General features: G+C 36.6%; 1 protein-coding gene across 7 annotated transcripts in view; it reads left to right on the top strand.

Annotated features, from left to right (window-relative positions):
• FAM184A (family with sequence similarity 184 member A) overlaps positions 1-20,815 on the top strand; it is a 119,707-nt gene that overhangs the window by 58,350 nt on the left and 40,542 nt on the right. For all 7 annotated transcript variants that reach the window (XR_010126766.1, XM_054490351.2, XM_054490352.2 and 4 more), the window contains exons 4-9: positions 372-553; positions 3,590-3,787; positions 7,532-7,654; positions 12,358-12,519; positions 15,340-15,461; positions 15,914-16,064. Coding sequence is in view for 6 of the 7 variants with exons in the window: in XM_054490351.2 (XP_054346326.2) it covers positions 372-553; positions 3,590-3,787; positions 7,532-7,654; positions 12,358-12,519; positions 15,340-15,461; positions 15,914-16,064 (938 nt within the window). In the remaining variant the exon portion in view is untranslated. The remainder of the gene's footprint in view (positions 1-371; positions 554-3,589; positions 3,788-7,531; positions 7,655-12,357; positions 12,520-15,339; positions 15,462-15,913; positions 16,065-20,815) is intronic.

Genomic DNA, 20,815 nt, shown 5'->3' with positions numbered 1-20,815 from the left:
TGTCCTTCTTTTATTCCCAGGAGACTTTCTTATGAAGCCCCGAGGAGTTGTGCCTACTTCAACCTGTTTAGCTTGCAATCTTAAAAACAAACAAACAAACAAACAAAAAAAACAGTAAAACAGTACGAGGTGCAGGAAGCAACATTAATCATGTGAAAATGATGTTTTAATTTAAATTATTCTAATGCGCTAAGAAGTATTTTCAGGTAAATATTTCCATTTTATGTAGTGAAGAAACAAAAGGAAAATTTGTACATGTAGACCATTTATTTTACTTAGGTATAAAGTACAGTTGTGTTATTAAATGTAAACTGTTTATCTCATAGTACAACTGATTTTTAAATTGAAGGGATTTTCTTTTTGGGGGATAGGTCATATTGGAATGCTTCAAGCAACTCAAATGACCCAAGAAGTTACAATTAAAGATTTAGAATCAGAAAAATCGAGAGCCAATGAGAGATTATCTCAACTTGAAGAGGAAAGAGCTTTTTTGCAAAGCAAAACCCAAAGTCTGGATGAAGAGCAGAAGCAACAGATTCTAGAACTGGAGAAGGTAAAAAGTAATGGACACTCCATTCCCCCCGAAAGAGTTCCGTTTTTGTCTTTTTCAGATTTGAAGTATTTGGAGTATTTCTTGCTACTCCCCAGTAACAATACATTTCCTGCTTTAGTAGTTATTTTTGGTTCTAATTTTGAGGAAATGGGTATACAGCTAGACTATCCTATGCTGTATGTATGTTCAAAATATGTAGGTAACAATCTATATAATATAAAAACTTAAGACATTTCAACCTATTTCAAGCCAGAAATTGAATAAACTCTTATTTCAGTGGAGTGTATACTTATAGTTAATCATTATTTGTTTTCTATTAATGAAATATATTACTGCATATCCATGTAGGAAATTTCTGTAGAACTGAAAATATGGCAAGCTTCAAGCTCTGAAAATGTATACCAACATAATTGAATTTCTAGTATAACAAGTGAAACATCATTTATAGAGTAATTGCTGAATATATATTCCAGTTTTTCAGATGCCCACAATATCAAGTGGGAATTTTGGACATCCTTTTCTTTCTCTTTCCCTCAACGTCTAAGTATTTTGAAAATGTCTATTCTCTTTGCTCTTTATTTACTTCCATTCATTCCTTAACCTGGTGCAGTCTCTCTGACCGTCAGTCCACAGAATTTGCTTTTGCCTCAGCCCTCAGTGACATCCTGATTGGTGGACTTGGTGGATCATATCTTACTGTGGTACTCACTACCCACTGATTTGCAATCTCTCATCTCTTGGTATTCACATTCTTTCACATTTTTCTCCTACCTCCTTGGCCTTGCAGTCTTCTTTGTGAACTTCCCTCCTCCATCTGTTCCCTTACCATTGATGTTTCCGGTATTTTCATCTAATTCTACGCACTCATTCATTCCAGTAACATCAACTGTCACTTATTCAGTGAGAGCTTCTAAATCTTTAGGTCCAGGCCAGACATTTTCTCTGAATTTAAGTCTTTTATCCTTTCCACTAGATATCTCCATTTATGTTTTTCACAAACATCAAGTTACCATGCCCAGAACTTTCTCCTCTCAAAAGTACTAAGTTTCTTTTACTCCTTATTTCAACCAATAGCACCACCGTCTATCTAGTTGCTAAATCAAAAACCTGAAAGTCATTCTTGATTACTGTTTTCTCAACCCCTTTATCTGTTACAGAGTCCTGTTGGTTCTACTTCCTTGATATATTTTTATTCCATCCTCCCCTGCTCATACCCATTTATAGATCTGAGGTTTAGGCGCGTGTCATTGCTTGCCTGGATTATAGTCACAACTGCCTAGCAGCAATCTCTGATTTCAGTTGGCTCACCAGACTGCTTCCAAGATGATTGTTTTTAAAAGTATATAATTTACTTAAACTTCAGTGATTTCTCAGTCCCTTCAGAAGAAAATTCAAAGTTCTTGGTGTAAAAGACCCCATCTCATTATTTTATTCCTGCCTACTTCTGAGCCCCATCTTTTACCACTTTATCACCTTGTATCCTGTATTCTATCCAGACTGCTTGGCTGCACAGACTTTCTGTCTCCCTAAACTTTCCCATCTGGTTAGCTATTTGCCATCTTTCCAATGCTGCACAACAATAGAAACGGTTATGAATGTAGGCTTTTGACAATAGACCTAGGCTTGACATTTTCTTCTCATTAATTTCCTCTGGGCTTGTTGGAAGAATTAAATGAGAGAATGTCATCACCAGCTCAGATGCTTTCTCTTCTGAAAAGCCTTCCCTGATATCTCTCTGTCTCTGTCTTTGTCTCTCTCTTTGAAACACACACACACATGCACACACACACACGCACTTTCCCACCGCATCCAAGTTAGGCATCCTTCTAATATACTCCCATAACACGGGATATACATCTGCATTAGTTCATTTTGTATTGCTGTAAGGGAATACCTGAGACTGGGTAATTTATGAAGAGAAGAGGGATATTTGGCTTGCAGTTCTGCAGTCCATGCATGAAATGTAGTACTGGCATCTGCTTCTGGTGAGGCCTCAGGAAGCTTACAATCATGGTGGAAGGAGAAGGGGAGCCAGCATGTCACAGGACAAGAGAGGGAGCGAGAGAGAGGAAGGAGGTGCCAGGCTCCTTTAAACAACCAGATCTCATATGAACTCATAGAGTGAGAGCTCACTCATTATTGCAAGGACAGCACCGAGCTATTCATATGGGATTTACCCCCATGATCCAGACAGCTCCCACTAGTCACATCTCCAACATTGGAGGTCACATTTCAACATGAGATTTGGTGGGGACAAAAAAATCCAAACCTGTGTCAACATCCCTTTTTCATAGAACTTATAAAACTATATTGCCACAGTCTTTGTATTTTTTTCATTATTAGAACTGTGAATGCCCAAAAGGTACGTAATTGGCATTCAAAATTGTATTGAGTGACATCCTTTGAGTGGGTTAACTGGTAAGCCGTTTTGTGTACTATTTTGACATAAAAGGAAGCCCTTTACTCTTTTTTTTTTTTTGAGACGGAGTCTTGCTCTGTCGCCCAGGCTGGAGTGCAGTGGCGCGATCTCGGCTCACTGCAAACTCCGTCTCCCGGGTTCACGCCATTTTCCTGTCTCAGCCTCCCAAGTAGCTGGGACTACAGGCACCCGCCACCACGCCCAGCTAATTTTTTGTATTTTTAGAAGAGATGGGGTTTCTTCGTGTTAGCCAAGATGGTCTCGATCTCCTGACCTCATGATCCACCCGCCTCGGCCTCCCATAGTGCTGGGATTACAGGCGTGAGCCACCGCACCTGGCCCAGCCCTTTACTCTTAAGCTTGCAGATGTATTAACTCAGATTTGGTCTAATATGATAATAGTCTATTTTATCTCTTGCTTTAAAATTTTTGATTTTCTGTGGGCTCCCCTTTCACTTTCTGAGAACACTAATGATTTATTCTCATGTTTCGTAGTCTAGATCCCGTAGCACTCAGTTTATTCAAGCTTCCATAATTATAGGGTATTCAAATTACCCTAATAGCAGTAATGAAAAAAGCAGGTGCCGATTATTGATCTTTGTCTGTTTTAATTTTAGAAAGTAAATGAAGCAAAGAGAACTCAACAAGAATATTATGAAAGGGAACTCAAAAACCTGCAAAATAGATTGGAAGAGGAGGTGACTCAATTAAATGAGGCCCATTCTAAGACTTTGGAAGAATTAGCTTGGAAGCACCATATGGCAATTGAAGCTGTCCACAGTAATGCAATTAGGGATAAGAAAAAACTGCAAATGGTGAGTAAAAATTTAATTTATCATTGCATTGTGAATTGATGATATTTCTGTAATAGTCCAGTGTGACCTATATTGTAGAGCAATGATTTGCTGCTGCTGCTTTTTTTTTTTTTTTTTTGAGACAGAGTCTTGCTCTGTCTCTCAGGCTGGAGTGCAGTGCAGTGGCGCAATCTCAGCTCATTGCAACCTCCGCCTCCCAGGTTCAAACAAGTCTCCTGCCTCAGCCTCCTGAGTAGCTGGGACTACAGGTGCATGCCACCACGCCTGGCTAATTTTTGTATTTTTAGTACAGACAGGGTTTCACCATGTTGGCCAGGCTGGTCTCGAACTGGTGACCTCAAGTGATCCTCCCGCCTCAGCCTCCCAAAATGCTGGAATTATAGGCGTGAGCTACCGCACTCAGCCGATTTCCTTCATTTTGGTGGTTGCTGTCTTGTAATCATTCTTGAAGTCACAGTTCAAAGAGTAACATATCTGATAGTTCTTGATATGGGATATAGCTTATTGAGTTGATATAAGACATTGCTACTTCATATAAGCCATAATAGAAACACTGTTTTTGTTCTTGAGCTGTCTCTTCATTAGACAATCTAATAGGTGTGCTCTTCAGGAAGCCTCAACTAGTTGAAAGTACGTATTCTCTTGTAGATAGTTTTCTTCTTTGAGAAAATGATTTATGTTTTGTTTTGTTTGTTTCTTCCTCAATTAAGTATTCAGCTTGCTAATAGTAATATATGACAGACAGAATTGCAGAGTAGGAAAAGCAAAGTATCTGACAGACCTTGACCTTACACTGAGCTCTTTGCCTATTAACTGTATTATTTTGGGCCCCAAAAGCTATGCCTTAGGCTCCCCATCTGACAGAAGATATGATCCAACTTAAAATGTTCCTTTGAGGATTAAGTCAGATAAAGTGTTGAGTACCAAGCCATGTTCTAGCACATGATGATAAAAATTAGTTATTAGTACTTCTTACTATGTACCACATACTACAGTAATGATTTGCATCTTTTAAAACATTTCATTCTTATGACACTTTGGTTTGATTTCTCTACTCATTTTACTGAAGAGGGGATGTGCTCAAGCACATGCAACTAGTAAGACTCAGTCAGGCCTTGAACTCAGGTTCCAGATCTGTCAAACCCCAGGCATCTAAATACCATCATGTAGGCATTTAGTAATGATGGTTGTTATATATTTCACTAATGGTACTTTACAGTTTACAAAGAGCTTTTTTATATATACCTTAATACTTATGACTTGGAGATTAAAGTCATTTTTATTATATAGATGGTAAAATAGGTTTAATAAACCTCGATGATTTCGTCAGAGCCACAGCGCTAGGATAGGATATGAATTGAGATCTGCCTCAGTGTACTTTCCTTTTGTGACATGACTAGTTGGGAAAAATATTTAAGACCTAAACTTAATTTAAAATTCAAATAAAACTTACTGTTAGAATGTTATTTCTTTCAAAACTTAACTACTATATGTTTATGTAGCCAGAGACAAAAATTAATGACATGTTATTTCTCAAGACTCTGACTGTAGTATTCTCTGTGCCAGATCACTATTCCAGAACCAGTTTGCACAGCATTAGTTATGTGAGGCATGTGCATGCTTAGCAATTCTGGGTGCCTGTATCACGTGTTCAGAGTTTTATAGAAAAGTGTTTCGTGGTAACTGCTTTTTCTGTACTCTCTTTCCTAGCTATCTTTTGGTATTATTTTTCATTTCTACATTCATTTTCACCTTAGCCACCTTCTTTCTCTCTTATTGGAATATTTAAATTGCATATGTCCTGCCTTCAGCCTTTATTCCTCTCTATTAAGTTATAAGTGCTAGAATTAAGGCATCTTTCATCAATGTCATTTTTACCTCATTACTTTACTCCTCATTATCCCTTCACCTGATTAAATTTTAATTTTCTAGCACCTGCCTTAAGCTACTTAAATTTCTTAAAGTCTTTCTTTAAAACATGGTTGCCATAAGACAGATGACATGAAATTTCCTATATGTGAATATATTCACCACCCTATTGCAGCATTATTTCTACCCTTCTTTTTTTTATCAGAGTAACTTGTGTATCACTTGGTCTTTCTTCCACTCTTGCCTGTCTACCTCATGTCTGAACCTAAGCTGAAACCAGCCTCCTTCCAGAATAGTCTTCCTCTAGTGTCAGATTCTCTCTTAAGGAACATTTAGCTGAAGACGACTTCTCTTTTCTTATTATTCAGTTATCAAAAAGGATTGTACTGTCCATAACTGTAGTTGACCCACCACAACTGAGAGTGAATATACAGAGAACCCATGCAGAAAACTGTTAACATAGGAGGCTTGAGGCTACCATCCTTAGAAAGGCAGGTTGGCCCTTGGCTGGCATCTGGGAACTTGGATTTCTGGAGGGATCCCCCCATTCCCTAATAAGAATGACTCACTGGCCTAAGCTGTGGCCTAACCACGCAGCCAATGTGGTTTATGCTGAACTCCTGCTTTCCTTCTGGGAATCTGGAATTTTGACATGTGACAGGAAGATGGTACCTGTGTGATCAGTCGCCGATAAAAAACCTGGGTACTAAGTCTCTCATGAGCTTTCCTAGTAGACATTTCACACAAGTTGTCACAGGTTGCTGGAGGTATTCAGCCTGTCTTGTATAAGGACAACATTTCACACAAGTTGTCACAGGTGTCTGGAGGTATTAAGTGTGTCCTGTGTGAGAGGGCTTTTGGAAACTGTACCTGTGTCTGGTTTCCAGCAGACTTCACCCCATGTACCTTCTTCCTTTGTGGTGTGTGCTTTTAAGTCCTGTGCCATAATCACAACCATGAGTGTGACTATACCCGTAAATGTAAATCGTCAAACTCGGGTTTGTCTTGAGGTCCTCTGACACAGAACCCTATTTATTCTTCTTCTCATTTTACACTATAGAAATGTTGAATTGCTTGTAACATACTGTGCTCCTTTGTCTCTTTGTGGTGTGAAAAAGCCTTAGCACATGCTTTTTCCCGTGCCTAGAATGTGATGTTCCCCTCCTGCTCCATCACCTTTTCATCCTTCAAACCATGCTTAGGAATTACTTTCTCTCTAAAGGTTTCCCTGCCAAGCTAGACGTTATTAGTTCCTCTTCCATATACTCCCGTACTCCCTATGCATGTCTAATTTAGTTAATATTCTTTAATTGCTTGATACCATGAGCTTATTAAGGGCAGGCTCCATATCTTATTGCCTTTGTTACCCAAGTGTTAAGTAGCATGCCTGGCAAATAGTAAGTGATCTTCAGTAATTATCAGTTTTACCAGTTTTGCTCTTTAATTTGCCTTCATTTTATACTTGCTCATTCTCTACTGTGTTCCAGTGCTAGACCACTGATTTGTAGAAGTGTTACTGGATTTCATTTTTTATGTAAACATAAAAGAATTTGAGGGAAAAAAAGAATTTTGAATTCAAGAGGTAATTAGAATTTTTTATCTCACACTTTTCTGTTTTTGGACTTCAGCTTGATCTAGTCCAGTCACATGTTCTCACCATTTAAAACAAGTATAACTACATTATAAATGAGTCAGAATGATAGAATCTAAGCCACTATGGGTGTCACTGTTAATTCAGATATTGTTAATTAAGGGTAAGGCTAATTTGAAGAGCAAAATTTCAAAATACAAAACAGAATAGTCTTTTTCTTGGAGTCTTCGAAGTATATAATACTTGCAATTTTGTTAATTTTTTTAAAAATTTCTTTTTCTAAGGAATTGGAAGAACAACGTAACAAAGATAAACTAAACCTGGAAGAGGATAAAAATCAGCTTCAACAAGAGCTAGAAAACCTAAAGGAAGTACTGGAAGACAAGCTGAATACAGCCAATCAAGAGGCAAGAATTCTTTAGACCTGTTGCCTATGTTATAGATTTTAATAATAATAACTTATTCTGGTGACATTGTATAGGTAGGTGAGTCTCAGTAAAGGTAACATATCTAGAATAAAAATAATTTAAAAACTGTAATTGGTGTTGAATTTTTCATGACACTCTGATTATGTTCCACCAGGTAAAATTTACTGTCAAAAACATTAAACTAAGGTGCTGTTGTGGGGAGAAACAAAACAGAATATCACCACATAGGAAAAGAACAAAAGAGAGTTCTCTACCCTTTTGCCAAAAAATAGCTTATTATTCTCTATACTGCCTCTTTTCCTACAATTTCAACAGAAACTGAGGATGGTAGCTAGAATCAATAGGCTTAATTTGAATTACAGTCTGTGACATTGCCCTTTTAAGACTAGATATAAATGAAAGAGGAGAAAAGAGGGAAGTTAGAGCTCTTCTTCAGCCTCATATCAGCAAAGTTCCAGGTGGGTTAAGGATTGGAATATAATATGAAAATCATGGATAAGAACATAAAATATGAAAACAAAAATGACAAACCTGAGGATAATAAAGAAGGCTTTTTGAACATGATATCAAAGTTATGAATTGAAACATGGAATATTTGTACAGTTAAAGCTAAAACTTCTTTATTGATATAAAGAACACACCATAAGCAAAATTTAAAAAGAGGAGAAACTGGGAGAGATGAAGAGATTGACAAATTGACCAATGAAGAATTCATATCTTTAACACTTTTAAGACTATTTACAAAACAATAAGAAAAATACAGACACCCAGATTATCTTTTTACAAGCTAAAAATGAACATGAAAAAAAAATTTGTATAATTTAAGAACTGGAAATGAAATCAATGAGATGCCTTTCCATTACCATAAAATTAACAATGATAAAAAAATTGAGACCATGCGGTGTTAATAAGGGTAAAGAAATAAGCACTCAGAAACTGCTGATGGGGATTCAAAATTGTATAATTTTCCTGGAAAGGGATTTATCAGCACATATGAAAGCCTTAAAGACAGGCATGTCCTTTAACTCAGCAGTTTCATTTTTTTGTGTATTTAACCTAAGCAGATAATTATGGATTGTTGACAAAATTTCAGCACTGTTTATAGTAGAAGTAGTATAGAAAAACTTAAATTTTCTCAGAAGTCTGTCTGCCTGGAAGAAAGGGAGTCTTTCCCAGTTCACACAAGTTTTGTTTGCTTCTCTTTCCATGTCTGGGGCTGCTTCCACACTGAGGGGTATTGCCCTTTTCCTGCTTAGAGGCACACATGGCCTAGCAGCTGCCTTGGTACAATACAAGGTCAAGAAAGTGAAGGCGTTTAGGGTCCTTCTAGGAGTTAAATACCTTCATTCTGAGATGTTAAAGAGATTTTATTCTTAATTGCTAGTAAGTATATATGAAGTTTTTCTGTAATTGACTCATTCGTTTATTTAATAAATATGGAATGACTATTAGGTACCAAAGCACTGTTACACACTGCGGTTTCAGTGATAAGTCAGTCAGACATGGTCCCTACTACTATGGACAGACAGACACAAAAACAAGTAAATACAAGTCTGAGGCATATTACAAAGGGTGGTAAGTAATTAGCAAGGGCTTGTCAAAATAATAAATTTAGGAAAGCTTATGCAAACACCCTGAGGCATGAGAAATTTCTAGGAATTGTAAGAATACCAGTGGTATTAGTCTGTTTCATGCTGCTGATAAAGACATACCCAAGACTGGGCAATTTACAAAAGAAAGAGGTTTAATTGGACTCACAGTTCCACTTGGCCGGGGAGGCCTCACAATTGTGGTGGAAGACAAGGAGAAGCAAGTCACATCTTACATGGATGGCAGCAGGCAAAGAGAGAGCTTATGCAGAGAAACTTCTGTTTTTTAAAAACCATCAGATCTCATGAGACTCATTCACTATGACAAGAACAGCGCAGGAAAGACCCACCCCATAATTCAGTCACCTCCCACTGGGTTCCTCCCTCAATATATGGGAATTGTGAGAGTTACAATTCAAGATGAGATTTGGGTAGGGACACACACAGCCAAACCATATCACCAGAAAAAATGGAGTGTGATAGCAACTATAATAATTAATATTTATTTAGTGCTTACTGAGTCCCAGACTTTGTTTTATGTAGCCTCTTCTTTATACTGTTCTCTCCTTTAATCCTCACAGCAACCCTGGGCAGTAGGTACCAGTTACTAAGACATAGAAAAGTTAAAATAACTTGCCCAAGTCAGCACATAATAAGTAGGTAAAGCCAGAATTCCATTTCAGGTAGTGTGCTTTCAGAACTCAATTCTTAACCCTACTCTTTCTCTCAATTAGTATATAAAGACCAAGAAGAAGGGATGCCATGCTGAGGCTGGAGATTTCGGCAGGGGCTATGCTGTGGAGGTCTTGCAAGCCCCATGAGGGATTTTGAAAGTTATCCTAAGGGCAATGAAAAACAGTTGAAAGATGATAAGTGCAAATATGTGGATGCTTGCACAGTGGATGGGGCTTATGCTCATGTCCATATTTGTAATTTATAAAAAACTCACTCTGGTGTTGCAAGGAGAGTGGATTAGAGAAGAACAAATAGAGATAGATGGATATTTCAGGGAGGAGGTTTCTACTTACTGTATTCCCTCAGTTTGTACATTAATAGGGAGAATCTGAGTATTTATTTCTATTGCGAATGACAGAAATCCTAGCTCAAACTAGCCTAAAGAAAAAAAAATTTATTGACTCATGTGACTATAAAGTCCAAGGATAATGTTAGCATCAGGCAAGACTAGATTCAGAACTGAAATTGTGACAGTGGAACTCAGCTTTTCTTTTTCTCTTAAATTGGGTTTGTTCTCTGTGTTGACTTCATGCTTCAATCACATTCCCTGAGGTGTTTGTGGAGCTGGCAAAAAACCTTTTCTAGGAGCTCCTTTTAAAGTCCTGAGATCACTGTGACTAGATAAGCTTAAACCATGTGCCTGCCCCTGAACCAATCCACATACAAACAAAATGAGATGACCTTATCGGTTTACGCTTCAATGAAGCACTTCATTCTCGAGTTTAAGTTGAATGCTTACTAAGACCACATGGACTGATAGAGAAGGCGAGTAGATGCCCCAAATGCCATAAGGAGATTTTGTTACTGGGAGACAGTAGGTGTTTTCCCCATGTATCCATTTTTATTGTATTTAAGAAAACAAACTGATCAGTTATGTTCAACACTTATTTGCTTTTTATATTTTGTTACATTTAACTTTGCAGAAGTTTGAAGTTTTTGCCTATTTAAATATTCTATCTCTAGATTTGTAATTGCCTTAATAGACCTGTTTGAATTCTTTACATTGTTACTAGAATACTGTTTTTTTTCTTCTTGAGGCAGAGTCTTGGTCTGTTGCCAGGCTGGAATGCAGTGGCACAATCTCGCTCACTGCAACCTCTGCCTCCCAGGTGCAAGCAATTCCCCTGCCTCAGCCTCAGGTAGCTGGGATTACAGTTGCGCGCCACCACGCCCGGCTACTTTTTGTATTTTTAGTAGAGACGGGGTTTCGCCATGTTGGCCAGGCTGGTCTTGAACTCCTGACCTCAGGTGATCAGCCTGCCTCGGCCTCCCAAAGTGCTGGGATTACAGGCATAAGCCACCACACCCAGCCCTAGAATACTATTCTTTATAATTTATTTAATGGAAGAATTTTACCAAACTTTTAAGAAACACGTAATTCTTTTGCTGTGAAAATATTTCAGAGCACAGAAAAGATGTGTAGCTCCCCTAATTATCTTATGAGATTAGCATTCCTTTAGAGACACCAACAAGATAGACTACTACCACCACCAGTATTGCAGAGCATATACCTGCATGGAGAGGGGACAGGAAGGCTGTGCACCTGGGGAGGGAATTGTGGGTCAGAGAAGGATTGAAGGAGAATTTTTGTATTTTTTTTGTAATGTCTGTATTTACAAGGAGAAATAGGTATTATTTTTAAATTACCAATTTATCTTTTGTAGAAATTTCATAGGCTTGGCCATTTTGTAAGAATGGGGTTTTTACTTTATAGCATTGTCCTAAATAATTTGAAATATTTCATGTATGTATTTTAGTATTCATAACTTTATGGTAGGGATATGCTTAATCAGCAATTGTCTATTAACTCCTAATTTCGAGTGTATAAATTCAACTCTTAAAGATTTCATGAGAAATTTTGTGTGGAAACACAGGAATCATAACTTACTCTAGTTTATAATACATTTACCAGCTTATCAATATTGATCTAAATTTATCCTCTTTGCAAGTAGCAGGACATATGGACTCAAATGAAATATGTGATTAAGTTTTAAAGAATGGTTTTTAAGATATTTTTATCTAAAATTTGTTTTACTCTTTTATATAATCTTTATCTTGCTTCAGCTTCTTATAGGTATTTTATTATATGGTGGAACTAGGAATTCTCTTTGTTAAACAAAGGTATATCTATTCCTTTACGTGGTTGTCATGAAAAAAGAAAATCTTAAATATCAAAGTCTTTTCAAAACACAACAGAAGAAAGCTGTCATGGTTATTCGAGTGCTTTTTCCAAATTAATCAGGAAATTATCCATTCAGTAAAATTACAACTAAATAAAAAACTTTAGGAAGAAATTGTGAGACTATTTTGCTATTCTATTACAATGAAGTATATTAAAAGTACTCTGTTTACTTACAGATTGGCCACCTCCAAGATCTGGTAAGGAAAAGTGAACAAGGTCTTGGCTCTGCAGAAGGACTTATTGCTAGTCTTCAGGACTCCCAGGAAAGGCTTCAGAATGAGCTTGACTTGACTAAAGACAGCCTAAAGGAGACCAAGGATGCTCTATTAAATGTGGAGGTAATTTCATAATTCTACTGCAATCTAAACAGCAGCAAAATAAAAATATAATTTAGCCATTTGACCTAGAGCTGTTTAAACAGCACGTTGTATATAATTAGTATATTAGTTCTTAGAACTACCATAACAAAGTTCTACAAACTGGGGAATTTAAAACAACAGATATTTATTCTCTTATAGCTCTGGAGGCTAGAAGTCCAACATCAAGATGTTGGCACAGCTATATTCCTTCCTAAACTCTAAGGGAAGATCAGTCCTTGTATTTTCCAGCTTCTGGTAGCACCAGGCATTCCTTGGCATTTGGCAACATAATTTCCATCTCTGCCTATCTTCACATCTTAAAAGGATACCAGGCATATTGGAACAGGGCTCACTCTACTCCAGTTTAACATCATCTTAACTTAATATATCTGTACTGACCGTATTTCCAAATAAAGTCACATTCTGAGGTATTGGGAGGGTAGGACTTCAGTATACCTTTTTGGGGACACAGTTCAGCCGATAACAATTGGAATGTGCAATTCTTTTACTAGTAAGAGTTAGAACTCTTATATACAGCAACTAAGTGCTTCTCTGTGTCTGCAGATTTCAGAAAGACTCTGCCTTTTTTCTTCCACTCTTATGAAGCACAGCAAAGATTTAGATTGTCTTAGATAGTAGAGAAAAAGAATCCATAAAACTGGGTGTATAGTACACAGGGAGTTCTTAATCTTTTCCTTCGGAGAGATGGTTTAGAGTATAGGCTCTGAAGTCAGGTTGGTTGTATGTAAATTCTGAATCCACCACATAGTGTGTAACTTTGTGCAAAGCCTCACCTTCCACATCTGCACAATGAAGGAGAGGTGGGGGGTAATAACACTCTTCACAGCACTATTGTAATAATTAAACGAGATAAACCATTTACAGCACAGTGCTTAGCAAAATAGTAAACACCCAGTAAATACTGCCTTTTACTAATACTATTTCAAATTTTCTTTTTTAGTTTAGAATTGGTGACATTTCAAAAGCATATAAACAAGGACACTTTAGTGAATTTACCTTGTGTATGGGGCATACATAATTCTATTTATATTTTATCTATGATATAATTATATTCTGTGTGCATTGAATATTTATCTTCCATTTTGAATTATGTGACAATAAATTACTCCATTTTCCTTGAATCTTCATTTCCTTATGTTTACCTTTCTCCGGTGGCTGTGTGATATGACAGCGTTAATATATAACAAGAAGTAATTGGAATTTAGAGCTAGTGTAATATACAACTTGATATATTTAGTTTCTGTGATGCCAAATATATTGACTATAATCTGGATGGTAGCATTCTGTGGTGTGAAGCTGAACTCGATGACCAAACTATATTAAGAGGTGTTTTTTCCATTGTCAACAAATAAAAGGAAAATGATATTTTAAGGTAATACAAATATATTTAAAAGTAGACAGTTGAAATATTTGTAATGAATGTTAATTGAATATAGGTTGTGTTTATATGGTATCATGGAAGTTCTCTCTTGCCTTGGTGCACACCCAGTTCCTGACTTTAAGGTATTTTATCCTGGCTGCCTTTCTCCTGGCTGTCCTGGCACTGAGTATTGGGCTTACTGATTCAGTTTCATTTCTTTTAGGTCTTCTTTCATATTTACGTAGTACTTCTGTCCAGTAGTAGAAAATAATAAACATTTTAAGCAAAACTCTATCAATTGTTCATTTTCTGTTCTGCTGGAGAATTTTAACTGAGAAAATATAGATGCTGCATCCTGGTTTACCACAACTCTGCGTAAGCTCCTTTTTTTGGTACCTCTTTTCCTCTAACCTACCCCAATAATGTTTAATGATGTACTTTGCATTGAGGAAAAGAAATACATTTTAAGCAATCTACTCCGTTTAATGTTGCCTTTGGCGGAAAATAAAAGAATTACTAAAGGCAAAACACTTAGTGAAAAGAACAGTTGGCTAAGATGGCTGCCTTCAGTTCTCAATACTTACTGCTTAGTCGCCAGGCCAACAATGTAGAATGGCAATTTCAACATTGGCTTGTTTTTTTCTCATTAATTTGGGTATACCCTTCAAAAACTGCCACACCACATGTCATTAGCAAGTGGATGATCTAGAAAGGGTCATTGTGATAACAGGAAGATAGACCATCATCTGCTCCTCTTCTGCCTTGTGCCCCAAGAGCAGCTGCTCTGCTGGCAGGGGCTGATGGTTGCCACTGTTGTCCAAACAGGTCACCTCTATCCCCAGGCTCCACGGAGCCACTTGATTCATGCTAATCTACAGGAATTGTGTATATATTGCGGCATATTACCATAACAATGAACACACGGACCACTAGTTTGCAGTTACATAATAAAAACAGTAGCCTAAATTCTGCATAATTATTTTTATCATGTCAGGTACAGCTATATACTTAAGTTTTGAGCAAGAAACATACTTTTGAATATAAGTGAATTTGAATAACGTATCTGTCGATGTAATGGGTGTACAGGTGAAGGTAATTGGATAATCAGTATACCGTTAGATACCTAATATATGGAAAGTGTAATTAAGATGATTAATGCTGACTTTAAACTACTTAAATAATTTGTGATATAAGCCTTAATAAAATATAGTTTAGACAAGAACATGTAAAATATAAAATTTGTTTTACATATTTTATTTTCAGAAAATCTTGAGTCATTTTCACAGATAGCATTATCAAGTATTGGGCTGTAAGAATTTAAAATTAAAAGTTTTAATACAAGCACTTTACTTATTTAAAATAACCAGCAGTGTTTGTTTCTGAAGTTTAGTCTTCATTGAAAAGTTTTTATTCTTCAGGGTGAGCTAGAACAAGAAAGGCAACAGCATGAAGAAACAATTGCTGCCATGAAAGAAGAAGAGAAGCTCAAAGTGGACAAAATGGCCCATGACTTAGAAATCAAGTGGACTGAAAATCTTAGGTACATTTTTTGTTCTGTAATCTTATCAATAAAGACATACAAGAAAGTTTTTCTCTTGTATGACTCACATTATCCTGTTGTTAAAGACATAGTAGCAGTATTTTAAATTAAAATTTCCTGTGATTAGAGACAGAGAAATTGGATTTATTTTCCGTTTGAATTCAGATTTACTTTTTGCATTTCCTTGAATATAAAATAGGCAGTAAATTAACCTAAAGTCAGAAGACTTATTTGTTCTGGTACCTATTCTGCTGTTAATAAATTGATAAATGAGTGATATTGGGGTAAGTTACCAATTTACCTTACAGCCCTTAAGTAAATAATCTGCTTTTCCTCAGCGTCATAGACTTTTGAAGAGGATTAATTAAGCGCTTAAAAAACCTGTGGACTGTATTACAGTCAGTGAAAGGAATAATTATCTTTACAAAGTAAATGCAGTTGTTTTATTTTAGACAAGAGTGTTCTAAACTTCGTGAAGAGTTAAGGCTTCAACATGAAGAGGATAAGAAGTCAGCAATGTCTCAACTTTTGCAGTTGAAAGAGCGAGAGAAAAATGCAGTAAGAGATTCATGGCAGAAGAAAGTAGAAGATCTCTTAAACCAGGTAATTAATAATCTGTACATGATGAAGGTTCATTTCCCTTGACATTCTCTAGCTAGGGAGATATTGTAAAACTCTGTTAATTCACTGAATTTTGTTATTTTTCATGGGACAAACTTAAAACTTGTAAAAATACATAAAACCAGGAAGATGTATTTATAAACTTATAAAACATTGTGCTAAATCATTGTTATATATGCAGTCTGAATACTGAGAAGAATTTATTATGATTTTTTACTTTAATATTTGACCTGAATATATTTAAGATTTTAAATGGCAAAGTTACCTATGTTTTGAAAGCATAAAATCTTTTTTCATGTCATTAGATACTGTTTGGGCAACAGAGGGTAGAATTTATTATATGTATCATGATTACCTAAAACCACTTACCAAAAATGAACAGCTTACTTTTCTCACCAATAGAGCCTTGCCTGCTATCCTTCAAAATGCTTTAAGCCCTTTAGAGTATAACATAAACAAAAGGTGGTAATATTCCTAAATCTGTGTGCTTATGTTATGCTTGCTTATTTCCATAACATTTGTAACTGTAATTAAAAGAATTTGCACATTTTCACTCATTTACACAACTTTTAAATTTATTAATTCTTAGCATTCTTCCACAGAGCAAGTCATTAAATAGGATTAACTGCATGAATCACCAGTTGATAAGCAAATGCAGAACTTAGACAAGAAGCAGCTCAATAATGTAGTTCCAGAAACCTACCATTATCTTTCTATTTGTGAGCATGATGAATTTCAAAATAAACAGGATAGACTTTTTGTAAGATCATTTGTTACATAGCTACATACATGCAGTGTCTTTCAAGAATACTTGGGGCCTGCCAATTTGTGTCTGGTATCTCATAATTATAATGTTACTCTGAAAAGAGAATACATGTGTATGTTTACATTTGTGTATATATGAGCTCTTGTCAGTCACTTGAAACTCAGACCAAAAAAAGAACAAGGAAACAACTTTTACTAGAATTTGGACACCACATTAGCATTGCTTATGATAGACTTATTTTACATTCCTTTTAGGGACCCACAAGGACAGATTTTACTGGGTAGGGTGATACTGATCCCCTATCGTTAGACAAGTGGTAAGATTCTGCCCCTAGAAAGATTAAATTACTCTGATTATTTAATAGAGATATATTTTTTCAACCAGAAAGTATTGAACATAGACAGTTTTTGGCTGAGTTTGCACTGTAAAGTGGCCCACCACTTTTCCTGCCTATTTTCTATCAAATTGTTTTATTTGTTATTCCTTTAATTTCTTGTATTAGTTTGTCAGATGTCATCCATACATCTCTGAATTTTGTTTTTTTCTTTTTTTCCTTTGGGTGTCTGTTCTGCAGTTCTTTCCTGAGAGGACCTAATGCTTTTCATCTTGTGGTTCTGTATATCATAAAATAATTTATTACATATTAGCTCCAGTTTTTGCCAGCTTTACAGAATTTCTAAATCAATTTTCAAAGCAGATTAACCATAAATATCAAGATGACCGGGAATTAATTGGTTCCAAAGGTAAAACTATTCTGTGACGCTCCATGCCATCAGACCATTTCCAAGATTATAATATCTTCCTTTCTCCCCACTTCTAAATTGTTGAGGCACACGCATTGCCATAGAGAAACTGGCAAGTAGCTGTTGCACTCCAGGATTGTCTATGCCTGAAGAAAATTAAGAAAACAAGTGCACAAAAAGATGCCCCATTAAAGTAAAAATGGGTATGATGCTATCAAGGTTTCATCCTTTCTAGGCATATTAGATGACAAAAAAGTTATAGTAGGACCAGTGGTTCTTTTTAAATGGAACGTCGTTGTGGACAAAACCTTCCTTCTTGGCTCTTTGGATCTTGTTGTCTGGACTCCTTTGGATGGATTTCTAGAGCCTGTGCTCTAAAGCCTGCTCTACCACCTTCTGCTTGCCTGCCCCTGCTGCTAAGCCTTGTTCCCCATAACCTCCACCCCCAGCCCTACCCCTAGGACCCTTTCACTGCATTCACTCCTACTGGTCTCACTCATTTCCTTTAGCCCTCACAAGGCCAGCAGCCTTCAGCACATAAGGGAAACAGACCTGGTTTGGGATTCGTGATATTAAAGGAGTAAGACTGAGGAATAGAATTGGAGTGGCTAGGGCTTAGGCAGAGGCATGTACTATGAAAAAGTATCAGAGGATGTGCGTTTTCACATATTTTAACTATTTCTGAGTGAAAAACATGAGATTTTTATGTCTTAACATACCTGAATTTCATCCTATTTAGAGGAAAGGAGTGAAATAACTTGTCTTTCCTATGAATCTCTTGAGAGTTAAATTAGATTTAAGCCGGCCATCGTGGCCTGCCTATCTAAAAATGAGCATTAAAAGCATAAAATTTTCATTTTACTTGAATCAGATGTTTTTCACTTCATGTAATTTTCCAAAAGCTATTATTTTCATTCTGTGCTACGATTCAGTCAATTTTGTATCTTTTAGTTCCCTTTTAATATTTCATTGTGTTCTCTCTTTCTGTCCAATGATTACACTTTAGTCCAAGGCTAATTATGCTTCTTGGGTTGATCAGTGTATACATTTGAATTCTTTAAAGCAAAAAAAACTACATTCTTATTCTTCAACTCTATCCAAGGAAAAGTGATTATATAGAGTTTTCTGTGATCATATTTTCTATTTGTGATTTTAAAATGCCATCACTTGTTCCTTTCTTTCATCTTTTTTAAGGCAGATTTTATTTTGGGTCCAATATAATGATTTACTTATTCAGCCTTAAAGCATTGGACTGAAAAATTAAGGGGGATGCACAGACCATTGAGACACAGAACTGTGGAATTTTACAGTTTGAGTCTGACTCTCCATTTTGTAGATGTGAACTTTGAGACAAAGTCATTTAGTCATTGATTATAGCCCTGTATCTGACACAATGTTTACACTTCACAAATTTACAATCTAATAGGAAGATTTATATATAGGTACTTAAAATAAAAGTTGCTGTGCAGTAGGTGACTTTAAAAATCGTCCAAGCAGTTTGTACTGAGTAATGATGTGTTGGGACTGGCTCCTACCAGCTCATCATAGCTAATTGTGCACCTCTCTTACCAGCACCACATTGGGGGACATCATGTTGATGACTTGCAGTCTCCTGTGGTAGTTGCATTTACATCACAGATATCAGCAAATGCTACAAATCAGGTCACTGCTTTTCAGAGAGCTGTAAAACATTTAACAGCATACAACTGGTCAGGAGTATAAAGTCAAGAAACAGTGTAATATAGCCAGTGTGCTTGGGGAAGGTTTCATTGAGGAGGCCAGCTTTAGTGGGACTCATGAATAGGGCAAAGGATGAACATAAGAGGAGTGACAAAAATACAAAGGTTTTTATTCACTTAGTAAACATTTTATTAAACATATGTGCATATTTCCCAGGCACTATGAGGAATACAGTAATAAGAAAAACAGGGTTGGGGGCAGTTTGGGTAGAGGTTATTGTGGAAAACCTTGACTTCCAAGCTTAGGAGTTTTAAAGATTACTTGGTAAACTATGAGATTCTGTCAAAGGTTTGTGGAAAAGAGAATAACATGCTGAAAATTTTATTTTAGGAAGCTTAATATGACTTTTATATTGAAGTAAGAATGAAATAGAGACATTTCCATTTAAGTATCTAAATTAAAAGTGTTTGGAACTGAACTCTTGAATGGACACCATGTACCGCCAGCACCCCTCAACGTCAGCCAAACTGCTCTTTCTAGAACTAGCGTCCGTTCACTGTTCACTGCTCAGCCATCTTGGACTCCTGTCTTGTACACCAGACAACTAGTTCATCAGCACTCCCCACTGCTCTACCTTCAAAATAGATCCAGGACCTGCCTACTTTTCTCTACTACCTCTACCACCATCTGATTCCAGGACACTTGTAGTTCTTTCTTGTACTGCAACTGTTACCTTGTTTCTACTCTTGCCCACCTACAGATTATTTTCTAACCAGCCAAAGTGATGCTCTTAAAATATTAAGTTGGATTATGTTACTATCCTGTTTCAAGATGCCTAGTGACTATTACCACAATTAGAATACAGTCCACACTCATGCCATAGCCTCTAGTATGCTCATGATCTGGTCTCTGGCTGCATTGCCAACATCATCTCCTGTCACTCCCTTTCTTTTTTACAGCCACACTGGATCCTTGCAGTTCTTTGAACACACACAACAAGCTGAACCCATCTTGGGGACTTCACACCTACCAGTCCCTCCACATGGAACCCACTTTCTAGAGATCTGCACAGCTTTTCCCTTCACTTAATCAGTTATATACTCAAATCTTAACTCCACAAAAAGAGCTTTCTTTACTTACTTTCTCTAAAATAGCACCATCATCATTCACTAGCCCCCTATGCTTTATTCTGCTTTGTATTCCTTCAGAACATTTACTTCTACACAGTATATATTGATTCTCTCACCTATTCACATGTAAGTTCCATGAGACCTGGACCTTTGTGGTATTCACTGGGGTATCCCCAGCACCTAAAACTGTGCCTAGCACATACTAAGCACTTGGCAGTTGTTGAATAGAGTGAACAGAATGAGGCACAGAGACCAAAGACATTTTCAGATACATGAAATACAAATAATTCTACCCAATTAGGACCTGGATTAAGTTTATCTCACTGCAAGTGCAAGAGAAACTGTAAAAGGATCAATCATCTGCTTTGGTAGAAGAGAAGAAAATATTAAAGTTGACTTGGGTTTGAGCCAAAC

Source organism: Pongo pygmaeus, chromosome 5 (assembly GCF_028885625.2).
Source record: "Pongo pygmaeus isolate AG05252 chromosome 5, NHGRI_mPonPyg2-v2.0_pri, whole genome shotgun sequence".
Taxonomy (NCBI): Eukaryota; Metazoa; Chordata; class Mammalia; order Primates; family Hominidae; genus Pongo; species Pongo pygmaeus.
Note: the sequence above shows the minus strand (reverse complement) of the source record. Positions and strands in the feature narration are given on the sequence as shown.